At 37.0% G+C, this 16,617-nt stretch overlaps 1 protein-coding gene across 1 annotated transcript; it reads right to left on the reverse strand.

Annotated features, from left to right (window-relative positions):
- Positions 1 to 3,708: 3,708 nt before the first annotated feature.
- On the reverse strand, positions 3,709 to 15,206 carry LOC129429646 (DBH-like monooxygenase protein 2 homolog). Its single transcript, XM_073856348.1, has 13 exons — positions 14,806 to 15,206; positions 14,223 to 14,369; positions 8,294 to 8,446; positions 7,626 to 7,709; positions 7,383 to 7,538; positions 7,205 to 7,307; positions 6,957 to 7,123; positions 5,231 to 5,322; positions 4,668 to 4,764; positions 4,524 to 4,583; positions 4,311 to 4,444; positions 4,104 to 4,209; positions 3,709 to 3,963 (listed from the first exon to the last, which is right to left on the reverse strand). The coding sequence occupies exons 1-13, from the start codon at positions 15,136 to 15,138 to the stop codon at positions 3,826 to 3,828; spliced, it is 1,770 nt and encodes a 589-aa protein (XP_073712449.1). The 5' UTR covers positions 15,139 to 15,206; the 3' UTR covers positions 3,709 to 3,825.
- Between the last annotated feature and the right edge of the window lie 1,411 nt (positions 15,207 to 16,617).

The following is a 16,617-nucleotide window of genomic DNA, read 5'->3' on the forward strand; positions in this document are numbered from 1 at the left end:
TGATTCGCGTCCAGCACAGAAAAGTACTTTGCATTGGGCATTCTTGAGACCACATCTTCTACAGTCAGCATTGGATAATGCTCTCTCTTTATTGCCAAGTTGAGATCTTTAGGATCCATACAAATGCGCATTTTCTTTGATGTAACCACAGTTACCATGCTGTTGACCCATTCAGTTGGCTCAGTTTGCTTTGCGATGACCCCCATCTGCTCCATTCTTTGTAGTTCTTCAACCACTTTCTCTCGCAGAGCTACAGGTATCCTTCTCGGCGCATGCACAACTGGTCTGACATTTGGATCAATTTGTATGTGGTGTTCCCCGGGTAAACATCCTAATCCTTCAAACAGATCCTCAAAATCCTTGAGAATGTCACTGCTCTTTTCAATTTCATACAGTCTTTTAATCATGCCCATTCTTTGACATGCAGCTCGTCCTAGAATGGCAGGTGCATCATGCTTCATTATTTCAAACAGGATTTTGTATTTCTGTCCTTTATACACACAATTCAGTGCTCTCTTGCCCAATGGCGCCATCTTGTGTCCAGAATATGTAACAAGTTTGCAGCTTGACCTCTGCAGTCGTCCTGGTATGTTAAGCAACTTGTACACTTTTTCTGACAAAACATTACATTCTGCTCCTGTATCCAGTGTCACTTTTACATCATTCTTGTTTATCTGGATTGTTTCAAACCATTGTTCATCCTCTTTACTTGAGTTGATGGACATTACATTTCTTTCTTTTTCCACAGTTACTGTACCAATAAACATGTTACCATCTTGTTCAATCACATGCATTCTTTTACTCTGACTCTGCAGGTCTTTGGTTTTACACATCTTTGCAAAATGATTTTTCTTCTGACAAGACTTACATGTTTTCCTGTAGGCTGGGCATTTTCTGTACTCGTGTTTGTTGCCGCATCTGCTGCATTCCTTACTCATCACTGATGTCTGCTCTGATTTGGTGTCCCTTTTCCTTGGCTTTATAGATTCAACTTTATGTACATTTACTTCGTCATTGAGTGCTTTCATTTGACTCGACGTGATCTCGCTGGCCCTGCATATGTCTATGGCTTTTTCCAATGTGAGATCCGTTTCCCTTAGAAGTCTGCCTTTTAGTTGATCCTCTCTAATGCCACATACAATCCTATCACGAATTAATGAATCGTGCAGATCACCAAACTCACAGTCTTTTGCTTTACTTTTCAGATCAGTGACGTACATGTCGATTGTTTCTGCTGGACCTTGCGATCTCGTGAAAAACACGTGTCTGATGTACGGTAGATTTTTCCGAGGCTCACAGTAATTTTTAAACTTGTCTTTCATTATTTGTATTTTATTTTTCTCCTCTTCTGAGAAATCAAATGTATTACATACTTTTATGGCCTCTTCCCCCGCCACGTGCAGAAACGTAGCACACTGCACCGTCTCAGACTTTTCTGCCACTCCGCTTGCTAGTGAGAAAAGCTCGAACCTCTGTATCCAGTTCTTCCAATTTTCCGAGAGATTTCCTTGCAAAATCAACGGCGGTGGTGGCTGTAACTGTGCCATCCTCTTTTTTTTTCGTTTATATCAGCTTTATTCTGACACCATGTTCTGTTCTTTAGACAGACAACCGAACACGAGCTGCTGCTTCATCATAACTTTATTTAACTAACTCTCAATCATAAAACACACACACACACGTGACTCTGGATGTCAATGTATCAGATGGCCACTAGATGTCCCCATAACATCATATATGTATAACATATACTATATGTTACACTGTAAAAATAATTGACTTACCATTAAGAACAATACAGATACATTACAGAAATGCACACATATACATCTCAGTAGCCATTAAAACTTTAAATATATAAATAATAAAACCTATAACGTGATAAAAACGCCACAAAAACACCACACTGAAGGGAAAAATAGGGGGAACATAGGGGGAACAGACTTCGACACAACACCGGTAACCATCGTTTAAAATAATAAAAAAAAAAACTTAATCAATTAATACAAATTTATAAATACATCTATTTATAAATGTACCTACTGGAAGTATTATTTACTAGGAATTACTTGCTAAGGATAACATAATAGAATATATAAATATAAAAATAGACGTTTTAAAGGTGAGAGAGAAGAATCAGAAACGGTATGTCTGTCTGTTTGTCTGTCTATTTATGTATCTGTTTGTCTGTCTATTTATGTATCTGTCTGTCTATCTATCTTGTTATCTGTATGTCTGTCTGTCTATCAGTCTATCTATGTACAGTACCTGTCTGTCTGACATGATATCTTCCTTCCTTCCTGTCTGTCTGTCTGTCTATCTATGTACAGTATCTGTATGTCTGTCTATCTATGTATCTGTCTGTCTATCTATCTATCTAGTTATCTGTATGTCTGTCTGTCTATCAGTCTATCTATCTACAGTACCTGTCTGTCTGACATGATATCTTCCTGTCTGTCTGTCTGTCTGTCTATCTTTCTACAGTACCTGTCTGTCTGTCTGTCTGTCTATTTAGTTATCTGTCTGTCTGTCTGTCTGTCTATCTAGTTATCTATATGACTGTCAGTCTGTCTATCTATCTACAGTACCTGTCTGTCTGTCATGATATCTCCCTGTCTGTCTGTCTATCTTTCTACAGTACCTGTCTGTCTGTCTGTCTGTCTATTTCTGTATCTGTATGTCTGTCTCTCTATGTATCTGTCTGTCTCTCTATCTAGGTATGTGTCTGTCTGTCTGTCTGTCTATCAGTCTATCTATCTACAGTACCTGTCTGTCTGTCTGTCTGTCTGTCTGTCTATTTATGTATCTGTATGTCTGTCTATCTATGTATCTGTCTGTCTGTCTTTCTATCAGTCTGTCTATCTATCTACAGTACCTGTCTGTCTGTCTGACATGATATCTTCCTGCCTGTCTGTCTGTCTGTCTGTCTATTTATTTATCTGTATGTCTATCTATCTAGTTATCTGTATGTCTGTCTGTCTATCAGTCTATCTATCTACAGTACCTGTCTGTCTGACATGATATCTTCCTGTCTGTCTGTCTGTCTGTCTGTCTGTCTGTCTGTCTGTCTGTCTGTCTGTCTGTCTGTCTATTTATTTATCTGTATGTCTATCTATCTAGTTATCTGTATGTCTGTCTGTCTGTCTGTCTATCAGTCTATCTATCTACAGTACCTGTCTGTCTGACATGATATCTTCCTGTCTGTCTTTCTGTCTGTCTGTCTGTTTAGTTGTCTGTCTGTCTGTCTGTCTGTTTGACTATCCGTCTATCTATCTACAGTACCTGTCTGTCTGTCTGACATGATATCTGTCTGTCTGTCTGTCTGTCTGTCTGTCTGTCTGTCTGTCTGTCTGTCTGTCTGTCTGTCTGTCTGTCTGTCTGTCTGTCTATTTATGTGTCTGTATGTCTATCTATCTAGTTATCTGTCTGTCTGTCTATCAGTCTATCTATCTACAGTGGCTGTCTGTCTGACATGATATCTTCCTGTCTGTCTGTCTGTCTGTCTGTCTGTTTAGTTATCTGTCTGTCTGTCTGTCTGTCTATCTGTCTGTCTGTCTGTCTGTCTGTCTGTTTGACCTTCGGCCTATCTATCTACAGTCCCTGTCTGTCTGTCTGACATGATATCTGTCTGTCTGTCTGTCTATCTATCTGTCTGTCAACTCGCAGCATTAAAGACATGTTACACTATCATTTTGAATTTTATGTATTTAAAATTCAGTTTATTTATTTCACTTGTAATCACAAAAAGTAGAAAAACATTTTACAGTTTAACTAACAAAAGTACAGTGAAACAAGAAAACTATGCATTTATGTGGATATTAAAATTTAAGAAAACCATTGCAATGCCAAAGAGAGAAGCAGTGATATCCATGCAAGACTTTGAGAGGCACAACCGCTCCTGCAGAGTGCAGGGGGAACGACTTTGAGATCAGGAATCTTCCCAATTTTGCGTGATATGTTATTCTGAAAATAAATGTGAAAGAGACTGTTAGACATTCTTTATTATATCAGTAAGTTTGATGAAACTGATAGATGTAGTCCTATAAATTCTGTTTGTACGAAGCTCTTAGCATGATTCATTTTTGTTGGGGTGTGACACTTACATTTGAGCCAGCGACAATAACAAACTGGTCGATTCTTTTCAGCGTTTGTTGGTACTGACTTATAGATGCGTCATCCCAAGCCTTTGTAGACATCATAGTGAGCCAGTTACTACAAATGGATCAAACACACACACACACAGACAATGTTAGTGCAAATCTCAAGACATAAAAACACTGGAGAGAATGGTGCTGGAGTGAATAATTGAATTAGTCTCATCTGGGTTTTCCATCTCGGTTCTTAAAGCAGTTAAATTCGGGAAGCTCATACACCCAGAAACACTCATAGCAGGATAATACAAGAGGAAAGCCAAGCACATCTCATCTGTAGTTGAGAGCCCTCCCTGCACACAGAGGAAACTTTTTACAAATCCATACTTTTTGTTAAAATAATAAAGTAATAATATTTGCGAAAACACAAACCCATGTGAGTTTTGTGCGATTTTCTGTGTTGTAAATGCACTGCACCAGCAATTTGTCGCCCTGTTTGAGGAAAATGTAAATGTTTGCTTGAAACCTTTGTCAAAAAAAGAATGAAAATTGTACAATCATTCATTTTACACTTACCAACTTCACAGTCTTAGTTTTACCCAAATTTGTCACATCCTGGTATTCAAAATTATAATTTTCATCCACAGCAAGGAGATCAATCTGTTTACCCCCTCTAAAAAAGATACAACATGTTGCAAAAGTCATGGGTTTGATTCCCAGGGAGCACACACCCAAATACATTTTATCTGGAGTGCCCTTTGGATAAAATCATCTGGCAAATTAAAGGCGGGGTGCATGATTTTTTGAAAAAGGACACTTTGGAAAAGGGAGTCGGGCTTAGTACCAAAACACACTTGTAGCCAATCAGCAGTAAGGGGCGTGTCTACTAACCGACATCATTGCCTGGGTTATTTTTTATAGTATAACAACGCCTTAACTGTCAAAAGATTAAGAAAACGTTTTGACATTTTATTTGTAATAAACAGTTGCCAAAAAATATTAATAAATTGTAAAAATTGAACGTGAAATGTTAAAATGTAATGTTTAATATTAAAACGTTAATATTATGCACTAATGTCATTCCGGGTCTCTAATTATTTGCATTATTTCTGAAGTGTCTGTAACACTGTGATGTTTACCTGAAGTGTCCAACTCGCACCTTTCGTCCTGCCAAATGTGTGTGTAACATTGCAGCGAACACCTGAAAATCTTGTGGAGTCTCGGACAGAACCTGGACAGAAAACTTTATCTGGTAGTCTCATATATCCACATCTTTGACTAAACATTTGAATGACAATTCTGCTCATAGATATCGTTTCACTTATTACTTGTGGTCCACAAGTGTAACTGTTGGTTCACACCAGATGCGAGTTCAACGATTTGCTCGAGTAGATTACATACAAAGTCAATACAAAAACGCGATCAGACGCATCCTCGCATGGGGCGATGCGAAGACGCGTTTGAGGCGAATAGCACATGTTTTCGCAGCAAACGCGCCATCCATATCGCGGTATTCGCCTCAAACGGGTCTTCGCCCAAGTTGAAAATTTTCAACTCGAGCGAAAAATTCGCATTACACGAAGTTAAGTCCCGCGAGTAATCTAGAGCGAGTAACGTGATTCCCCACGTTTGGTGTGTATGTAGCATAACTGTGGGTTCACACCAGATGCGAGTTCAACGATTTGCGCGAGTGGATTAGATACAAAGTCAATGCAAAGATGCGATCAGACGTGTCCTCGCATGGGGCAAATGACGCAATATGGGCGAAGCGTTTGCCGCAAAAACACGCGCTATTCGCCTCAATCGCGTCTTCGCCCAAGTGGAAAATATTCAACTAGTGTGAAAAATTCGCATTACACGAAGTTAAATTCCACAAGTAATCTAGAGCGAGTAATGCAATGCCCCGCGTTTGGTGTGTATGTAGCATAACTGTGGGTTCACACCAGACATGAGTTCAACGATTTGCGCGAGTGTATTACATACAAAGTCAATGCAAAGACGCAATCAGACGCGTCCTCGCGTGGGGCGAATGACGTGATTTGGGCGAAGCATTCGACGCAAAAACACGCGCTATTCGCCTCAAATGCTTCTTGGCACAAGTTGAAAATATCTTGAGCGAAAAATTTGCATGACACAAAATTTAATCCCACGAGTAATCTAGAGCGAGTAACGCAATGCCCCGCGTTTGGTGTGTATGTAGCATAACTGTGGGTTCACACCAGACATGAGTTCCACGATCTGCGCGAGTAGATTACACACAAAGTCAACGCAAAGACGCAACCAGACGCGATATGGGCGAAGCGTTTGCCGTATAAACACGCGCTATTCGCCTCAAATGCGTCTTCGCCCAAGTTGAAAATATTCAACTCGAGATAAAAATTTGCATTACACGCAGTTAAATCCTGCGAGTAAAAGAGCGAGTAACGCAATGCCCCGCGTTTGGTGTGTATGTAGCATAACTGTGGGTGTACGCGATCAGATATGGGGAAGCGTTTGCCGCGAAAACACGCGCTATTTGCCTCAAACGCGTCCTGGCACAAGTTGAAAATATCTCGAGGGAAAAATTTGCATGACACAAAATTTAATCCCACGAGTAATCTAGAGCGAGTAACGCAATGCCCCGCATTTGGTGTGTACGTAGCATTATGTTGAATATTTTCAATAGCACAGTTTTCTCCAATACCAATTCACATCATTCTCGCCGGCCAATTTGTGTCATTCGCATCGCCCCGCGCGAGGACACGTCTGTTTGTGTCTTTGCATTGACCCTGCATGCAACCCACTCGCGCAAATCGCCGAACTCGCGCCCGGTGTGTATGCCCCATTAAGACAGCTTTGCCTATAGAAATATCGCATATACTGTACCTGTGGAATATAAGCAGTGTCACATAAGCCGTAAGTCATGAAACCCTTCGCCCGAGGTGGGATGGCATATCCAGGAGCCACCACAAGCCCCGTCCCCAAAATACCAGCATCATACTGACGGAGCTCAGATGTATAGTACAATCTTAAACCAGAGTTATCAACTCGACCTGTGGAGAGAAAACCAAGTATTGCTTAAAAAATGTGCAATACATCGGTCATCACAATGTGAGATTTTACATACCAGCTACCTTCAGTGTTATTTTGGTTGTTGTAATGCACTTCAAGCCTATAAAAACTTTCGCCGTTATTTCCTCCAATCGGAAGGCCGGCAACTGCAGGGAATTCAAAAGCCTGAGAAATAGTAATAGTGTCATTCAGAGAGCTTACAAAAGCTTTCATGAATAAAAATCGAGAACAGATACTGACCCCTCCACCAACACCCCACAGTGCCACGCCCTCCATACACTCCTCTTTTTGCACTCCTGTGTAACATTGTCCTTCATATACATCTGTTACACCTGGAGGACAGCGAAACAGCAGCAGGTGATGCACCAGATCCACATTTCGGATTAATGGCTCAAACTAGAGATGAGGATGAGAGACGGTCAAAGTTCGACGGGATCATGTGATAGATGAATGGATAGATCATGTATGTGAAATCAGACTCACGCGATAAATGTGCTGCTTCTGACTGAAAGTGGGTCCTTTTATGATCTTGCAGTGATAGTAGGTTTTTTCAGTTGGTATCGTTAACTGAAACAAGCATTTTAAGCAGGACTCTTTATCGTCACACTTAGCCGCACACTTAAGTCTTTTAAGGAAGGCACTCCAAATATTTTTCTGCATGATCGCAACAAGGTTTTGAAGTATTTGGGTTGAAAGCAGTGGCGGCCTGTGACTTCTTTTTTCGAGGGCGCTCGATGCAAAGTTTGTTACAACATGTATGTAGCCCGTCATGTGTGGTTCATAATTTCAAAATGTGTGTTAACGTGTATGTGCATAACGTGTCTGGTCAAAATAAGTGCCTGCTGCAGACGCATCCAAAAGGTTTATGATAAAAGAGACGCTCACGTTTGCCAGATACTCGCATAATCTCATGCGTAATCAGAGTTTACTGTTAAGGGAGTGTCTTGCGTGTATTTTGTGAACGCAAGCGTTTCTTTTATGGTAAACGGTTTTGACGCGCGTGCAGCAGGCACTTATTTGATGCACATGGTTCACATGACGCAACAAACACATATTTTGAAAACAAGAATTCGCGGCCCTCGGATGAGCAGTCACAAGCCGCCAAAGTATTGTTTCATAAACAAAACACAAAATCACGTATTCTTGCTTACATTGTCTGTGGTCAGGTCGAAATACTGGCTGTCTGGAGGACTTATCCGAGGCTTGTACCTCAACAGGTTCACCTCCTTCGTTCCTCTTCGGGTATCGTGGTATGTGATGTCATCATTCAGTCCATAAGCGTAGATGAGCTTGATGGGAAGACTCTGTAAGGGGTTTATAACATACAAAGAGCATAAAACACCTTTATTTGTAGATTTTGACGCGATTCACAACACACACTGAAAAAACGAACTTTTTGGTGTAGTAATATTTATTAGATTAACTCTCATAATTTCTACATAATAATATTAACATTTATTGAGAACTAGATTTTCCCAGGTAAAATGATGATAAATACACAATTAATTAATGTAAAAACTGAACTGTGTGGGAATAGTAAGTCTTATTAGATATTTTCTTGTATTATTTAAGTAAAATTTACTTACATTTATTTGCACATGTTGTAAGGAATACCCACAATTCTTTGCGCCTGAATATTTTTATTTTTTAAACTTTATCACAGAATAAGAACTGATAAGAACTTTAACTACTTAAATATTTGTTAGCAAAATGTCAAAAAAGTTTAAGCTCTTATATTATTGATGTTGTTTTGTTGTAAATAATAATTTTGTGAAGTCACCGTTCAGGTGATCAATGTTTCTTTATATGAACCCTGTTCAGAACATTGTATTGTAATTCTCTCCACAGTGCTGATAATGCATGTCAGAAACACAGTTTGTGTGCGTTTCTGTTCCGAATCAAGTTTATTCAATGACTGACTTGTTGTCAGTCATGAATTGTGTGTTATAATGCTATTTATAACACTTAAAAGAACTATGTCCATATTAATATGTTAAAGAAAATAACAAACAGAAAATACGATTTATTTAATATTATTAGGACAGCAATGCTTCAATTAAAAAAAAAACCTAATAGACTTTACCTAAACGATTAAAATAAATCTAACTTCTAAATAAAATAATTAAGTAACATTTAATTAATTATTTAACATATGTTTTATCATGCAATTTTAAATACATTTTATTTGATTTTAGTAGGTAAGTTTTACTTATAAAAAAGCAGTAAATTTTACTTAAAAAAAGTTCATGCAAATTGTTACGAGGCTTTTTTTAAGTAAATTTTACTAGTTGTTTTTTTCAGTGCAAACATTTATAAAGAGAAACTCTGCATAACTTGAAGGCAGGGATGGATTAACGGAAACTACTGAAATCTACTGTTTTTACATTTTTCATATTTTTTATTTTGTGTCAATAAAATGGCGCTAAATAGGGTGACATAAAGTGTCTTTAATAAATAAATAAATAACAAATCATTTTTTACAAATAAATAATCATATTGCAGTCCATCACTGTTAAGAGGGAGTAAAAACATGTTGTGCAGTTAGGTGTAAAAGAGGTTAGCATCTCACAGATGTCTCATTCAGTTCATTGTCTTTAATGGCCATTTAATATGAACTTTTCTGGGAACTGGATTTCGATGATGATGTGAAGGAGTTTTCCCGAAGGAAATCACGAAAGATAAACATAAGGTAAATGTTTTATATTAAGCTATTCCTATCAGCTCTTGGCACCTTAAAACACATTGTTATTGCCCATTTATAAAAAAACTGAAGCAAAAATTATTTATTCATTTTACACTCCATGTATGTTTCTGATAATCGTTCTGAATCTGATCTCTAACAAAATTCCTTCACAATAATGCAATTATTTCAGCTTTTTGAAGCTTTTTTAATTTTGGTCACTTAATTATCCCTAGAATATCAAAAGTGTCTAAAGGTGGTAGATCCTTCTCATACTTAGCCCCTAAGCTCCGGAATGATTTACCAAATAATGTTCGAGTATCAGACACAGTCGATCCATTTAAAGCTAAACTTAAGACATTCTTCTTTAACAAAGCATTCACATAAAATGTCCAGTATTTATCCCGCAATAGTTATTTTGTCTAGAACAAAGCACTCGGATACCTCATATGGGTAATATACTTATGCCGCAATAGGTGGCCTGTCTGGAACAGAGCGAATTTTAAACCACAATACTTTATTACACTTGCATTACATGCGGACGGCCCCTACGCTATTAGAATTCTGTTTTTCTCTCCCTGTCTCTTCCTCGACTCCGAGGACAATGAGACAAACAGACCCAGTTCCTGTTGCTGTGAAGGTCATTACACCACTGATCTACTGGCTGTCCTTTAATGTGATGCCCAGCCGATGAACCAGTTTAATCTGCTTACCCGCTTCCTATCCCTACCGTGTTTATATATATAAATATATATTAATCTCTCCCAAGGGTTTTTGTCCTTCTAGGAGTTTTTCCCACTGGGTTTTCTCCTAGGGTTTTTTCATCCCCGGGAGAGTCAGACAACTTTGGCTTAATTTAGCACTTTACTATACGTTATATTATTACTACACTCGCTTGGATGGTTTATCCTTAGCCGCTATATTCTACTTTCTGTGTTTTCCCTTACATCTACTCATGTAAAGCTGCTTTGAAACAATTAACAATTGTGGAAAGCGCTATATAAATAAAATTGAATTGAATTGAATTTTTTCTAAAAAGCAGAGAAAAAAATATAGATAGGATAAAACTTTTTTCTGTTTTGTTTGTTTGTTTATTATTTGTTTGAAAGCAATTTGATATATTTATGTTTATATATTTTTAGAAGAAAATATTCCTGGAAGGCGTTTTGTAAAACTTTTGTGAAAATCACAAAAAATTACGCGGGTAACTTTTCAAAAAAAAAAAAAAACGCTAGCGGGGAATGAGTTAAATGCAGTTTTCATAACTTTTAAGCCACTGAAATAAGTTGTTGTGAAATTTAAACGGGTCCCAGTTCAGAGAAACACAGACTCCCTTCTGCTGTGCGCATACTCTGTTCAGAGTGATTTCAGCTTTGTTCACACCAGACACAAAGCGGGTGAAAAAATTTTGCTATTCGTGCGTAGTAGGATGCTGGAATATTTTTAGTTAACTCGTTTATTCACACGTGAAATCCACTATATTTGCATGTACCGTGCCAAAGGATGTCTAATCGCTTCTTTGCATTGACTTAACATGTAAATCACTCCCGCTTAACGATTTTTCTGTGTCTGGTGTGAACGCATCATAAGTGCGTGCTGTTTTTATTTCCCATGTAAAGGGCAGCCTGTCTGGTGTATTTAATCTATTTTTACTTATCTAAGGGACAGATTTCCAACATTGAGACTGAAAAGTTTTTATCAAGTTAAATCTGTCGCAGTGTAAATGTGCTTATCTAGAATTTCATGCATTCATGCAGTTCCTCCGAGTGGTTTAAGGAGGGTTTTGAAAGTACAGATGAGAGCTTTTGAAAAACAAAATCAGTGGTTAATACAAAAAATAAAAGAAGTTTTGTGTTCCCAGCGGGTCTGTGTGTGCACCATATGGATTTCAGTACAGTAGTGAAAGGTACATGAAAGAAGACACCAACAGTATTTATACAGGCTTACATTGCTGGTTTCATGTTGTAATACATTGTGTGTAACTGCAGACTGCTTAAATCTTAGACATAATAAAAGGGGAGGGTTTAGCTGAACTGCTTTGTACCTACTTCTACATAGATTTCACAACATGTCTTTCAGGTGTTTTTACAGAAAAAGAGAGGAATTTGAATAGGTTTCTGTTTTGGATATCAATGTACAAACTGTACAGTTTTATCGTGAGCGATTATACCAGAACGTGTTCCTCTATCCAAATTTTTCCTGATACCAAACTAACTTGATATACAAATTTCATACCTGTAATACTTTTATTATTTAAACAGGAATAAGTGGGACATGTCAAAGGCCATGTGGACACTTAATAATAAAGGCGCTATGATGACTACCAAAATAGTCAAGTTAATAAAGTTTGTTTTAAGTCAAACTGCAAACAAAACTGTCGTTACTTAAAGTAAACTGTCTGTATATCTTGTAAGTCCGCTACACCAGTGGTTCTCAAACTTTTTCAGCGTGCGGCCCCCCTTGTATATGGTGCATTCCTTCGCGGCCCCCCAAATTTTTTTTATAACAAATTTGTTCTAAAACGTAACATTTTAATAAGACAAAATATATTAAAGTATACAAAGTAGTGCTGTTGGTTAGTAGTCTTATTTTTTTTAGGTTTAATTACACAGAATTCATGATAAATTAATGTATTTTATGAAATGTCATAAAACTGGGGCCCCCCCGGCCCCCAGTTTGAGAACCACTGCGCTACACTTTATTTTAGTTTTGAAATCATGAAAACATGATGCATATTTATTGGGGGGAAAACTATTTAGTTATTCTGCTTAGTAGTTTCTCTGTTTAACTTTCAGTAACAGCTGATTTTTATGGATATTTAAGGTATAAAAAGGTATTGAAATACATATTAATATATTCATAGTCTAATAGATAACTTTATATTGGTTCAGTAAGATGGGAATTCCTCTTCATACCCAGCTAAAATAAAAAAAAAACAAAAAAAGTTTTCTAGGGTAGGGATGGGACAGTTACCGGTTTCACGATTAACCACGATAAAATGTCCTGACAGTTAGTATTATCATTTAAAATTTAATTATCATTACAACCGTATTTGATTACCGTGATTTTGAAAACTCGCAGTAAATCCTGTCCGTCAGTTTGACACAGGCGCGCACAGGCATAGTTTTTGCATATAGGCTTTTAAGGGATAATATATTAACACTGTAAAAAAAATCAGTAGAAATTACAATGTTATTGCAGCTGGGTTGCCGGTAAGTTACCGTAGATTTAAATTTATGTTATTTACTGGCAAGAGTTTGCTCAAAGTAAATTTGAAACATTAACAAGTCTTTATCTTTACAGAACAAAACCATACAATAATGGCCTCATGCAAAGCATTCTGGGAACCAGAAATCATCATTAACCTTTTTTTGTTTTTTGCTTCAGATTTTGTTTCCCAGAATGTTTTGCCTGATGCTGTTTTTTTTAGTTTTACTCTGTAAAGACAAAGACTTGTAAATGTTCAATGTTAATGTTCCAGTAAAAAACATTTAAATATACGGTAAGTTACCGGCAACCCAGCTGCAATTTCTACAGAATTTTTTTACTCACGGTAAACTTATTAGACAGATTTATTAATTTATTTACCACAGAAATAATTTCAGGGACATGAAATATTAAATTGTGATTTTTAAAAATAAAACTTGTTCAAATGTTTTTAGTGTGTATCAGTTTTTTTTAACATTTCCATCTCATTTTAACAAAACTCTGATAATATTGATAACCGTGATAACTTTGGTCACTATAATCATGATATGAAATTTTCATACCATCCCATCCCTACTAGTAAGTGTTCATCTGTTAAAATATTTTTTTTACAGTTAGGGTTTTTGCAATGCAGTTTTGTCTTTCTAATTTTACTCTTTGGAGAAAGCAAAACTCTTATCCTGTGTTATCCCAAAAAGGTGCTGTTTTAAATAAATTACGGCATGCACAACAACAAATTTGGTTTTGCATAATTTCTAATTACAATTTTACATAAATTTAATCAATTTGTTAACTTGAAAAAATAGAAAAGTAATGGGGAAAACACGTTTAATTACTGTAGTCCTTAAAATATTTTTACAGGGTAGAAAAAACACTTTCTCTGATTATTCTGAAAATTAAATAGGTGTGAGGGGCCTCCAACATAAATTTTGCCTATGGCCTCCAAATATCTAAAACCGGCCCTAGTAATATGTGTTGCTAAAGACTTCATTTGGACAACTTTGAAGGTGATTTTCTTAATATTTAAATTTTTTTGCACCCAGATTTTTAAATAGCCTAGTTGTATCTCGGCCAAATATTATCCTACAAACTATAGATCAATTAAAAGTTATTTAGCTTTCAGGTGATGTGTAAATCTTAATTTTAAAAGATTTACCCTGTATGGTGGATATAAAATGTATTCATTGACTCACAGTGATGGGTAAATCATCTTCATCACAGGACTCGATGGACCTCTGAAACTTCATGACTGTTTTCCCATCCGATTGGTTTAGAGACAGGAGTTTATAGTTTTGTTGCTGGTCGACCACAGGCATTGAATTCCCCGCAGCATGCCAGTCCTTAATACAGAAATAACACATTTATAAATTAAACATTAATTGTGTTCTGTCATAATTTACTCACCCTCACGTTATTACAAACCGGTATTAGTTTCTTTGTTCTGTTCTTCCTGAGCTTGTTCTGTTTTTGAGCACAATTGACTTCCATAGTATTTTTTCTCCCTATTATGGAAGTCAATAAGTACCGGCAGCTATGTGCTTACCATAATTTATCAAAATATCTTTTTTTTTGTTCATGAATAAAACAACATGACGATGAGTAAATGATGACAGAATGAACTAACTCTTTAAGATAATTGCATTAAATCTGATCTGATTGTCACCACATTGTACAGTATAAACTATCAAACCAAGTGGCGTCTAGTTATACCAAACCCCTTCTTTAAAACAACTTCTGTATGTTTGCTCATTTGCTGAAATCAGTCGAGATTTCTACCGCAAAATAGCTGCCATTTGGTTCGACTCCTCCAATGACGATATCAGCTCCAGTCATTCCTCCATTGGGGCTAAAGCCAAAACCGATCCAGCCGCTGGTGTTGACGGTGAGCTCGAATAAAATGGTGCCCTGGATCTCATCGAATCCCCACTTCAGTCGTACCTTCTGCTCGGGGTCCAGGTGTTCAGAGAAAGGAAGAAGAGGATCTTCCTGAGCCCAAGATAACTGGACTGAAATCAAGACCAAGGACAAAACAAGAGATAGCAGACTCATATTACCCTTTAAAAAGACCGTCTTTCTCTTTCTAAGATGTTTTAAAAGGGCAGCGCACATGAAACTAGTCTGTAGTGCACTTCAGCAGAACTTTTTGTAATCTCTGTCTAACCCCCACCCTTCTCCCCTATAGTCACGAAACTCTTAGGTTCCAGTTAACCTGCTCATTACAGTTTTATTGTGACTGGACAAACAAAGTTTGCAAATCTCTCATGCACTCTTAAAGAACCCATTTTCGTTCCCCAACGTTTCAGTCAAAGGTTCATAAAGCACAATTTCATTTCTTTTTTTTTTTGCTTTTTTTAATCCGTATAACCTTTCTCCACAAAGAACCAAACATTTTGTGGATGTAAAAAGATCTTTATGGAACCATATGGTCCACAGAGACCTTTAAAAGCACTTTTGTTGTTTACAGCAGGGTTTCTCAAACTTTTAGTGGCCTGGGATCAGTGTTGGGCAAGTTACTGAAAATTAGTAATTAGTTACAGTTACTAGTTACTTCTTTTAAAAGTAATTGAATTACTCTACCAGTTACTGTATATCAAAAGTAATTAGTTACTAGGGAAAGTAACTTTTAAGTTACTTTTATGTCTGCTTTTTAAATGTAAATATGAACAGTACTGAACAGTCAAACAATAAAATGATATGGATGGGCTATTTTACACGTAAGACTCTAATATATCACATACTGTAGGATATATTTTTTGCTTTAGATTCAGCCTTTGAATATTTTTGTTAGAAATTATCTTAAAATGTAAGCTTAGTTTATTTATGTATATCATTTAGATCATTTAGACAAATATTCTGTATGTTTACATTGAAAATATATAGTGTGTTAAAATTGTGTAACGTGTCATATTTTCTAAAATAAATTAGCATTTTTCTGATTCCATATTTAGCCTATTTTAATAAGTCAGAAAGGTTTTCGCTGTGTCCTGTTGACAGGCGCAGTGTGCGCATGCAGCAGGTAATGCAAATTATGGGTACTCTAAAGGTTAGACCGTCTCATTTCAGTTCTCTTCGCGAACTTCTGAGGCTGCCACCTTGAAAGATCGAGTGCTCACATTTTAAGGGCGCATGCTTAGCAGGTCGCAGCCCTTGAATTGGGACACGAATTGGGACACATCTTGTAAAGCTTCCGGCGGGTAGTGCACTTTTTGGTCATATATTGTTTGTATATTATATATGTTTGATTTAAATGATACACCAGATTAAAGGAAGATATTTAATCAGACGTACGGAGTACGTGGATTGTTTTGTCGGACGGACACAGAGCGAGTGAATTGTTTTGTTGGATACGGAACGAGTAAAACCAAAACTAAATGCGCACTCACACATATGGAGTTTTAACACGTTTAAACAGTTGTACAGTGCGGTTTGAATATTTTACTGGAAACAATAATCGCGGATCGTTCTCTTTCATGAAGGCAGATGTAAACATCTAAGAATTAACATTTCTCAGAATTATTGCTTTTGTGGACTACAAATGCAAGTTGATGTTATACTGTGATTGCTTGGCAAAGATAATTTCCAAACATG

Source organism: Misgurnus anguillicaudatus, chromosome 18, assembly GCF_027580225.2.
Source record: "Misgurnus anguillicaudatus chromosome 18, ASM2758022v2, whole genome shotgun sequence".
In the NCBI taxonomy this organism is placed as follows: domain Eukaryota; kingdom Metazoa; phylum Chordata; class Actinopteri; order Cypriniformes; family Cobitidae; genus Misgurnus; species Misgurnus anguillicaudatus.

Excerpts from the sequence above, each read along its gene's own strand:
- LOC129429646 (XM_073856348.1), bottom strand. The coding sequence starts at position 15,138 with ATGTGCGCTGCCCTTTTAAAACATCTTAGAAAGAGAAAGACGGTCTTT. Across the intron at positions 7,539-7,625 it reads AGAAGCAGCACATTTATCGC|TTTGAGCCATTAATCCGAAA; the intron begins GTGAGTCTGATT and ends CCTCATCTCTAG. Across the intron at positions 5,323-6,956 it reads ACACTGCTTATATTCCACAG|GTTCTGTCCGAGACTCCACA; the intron begins GTACAGTATATG and ends TTTTCTGTCCAG.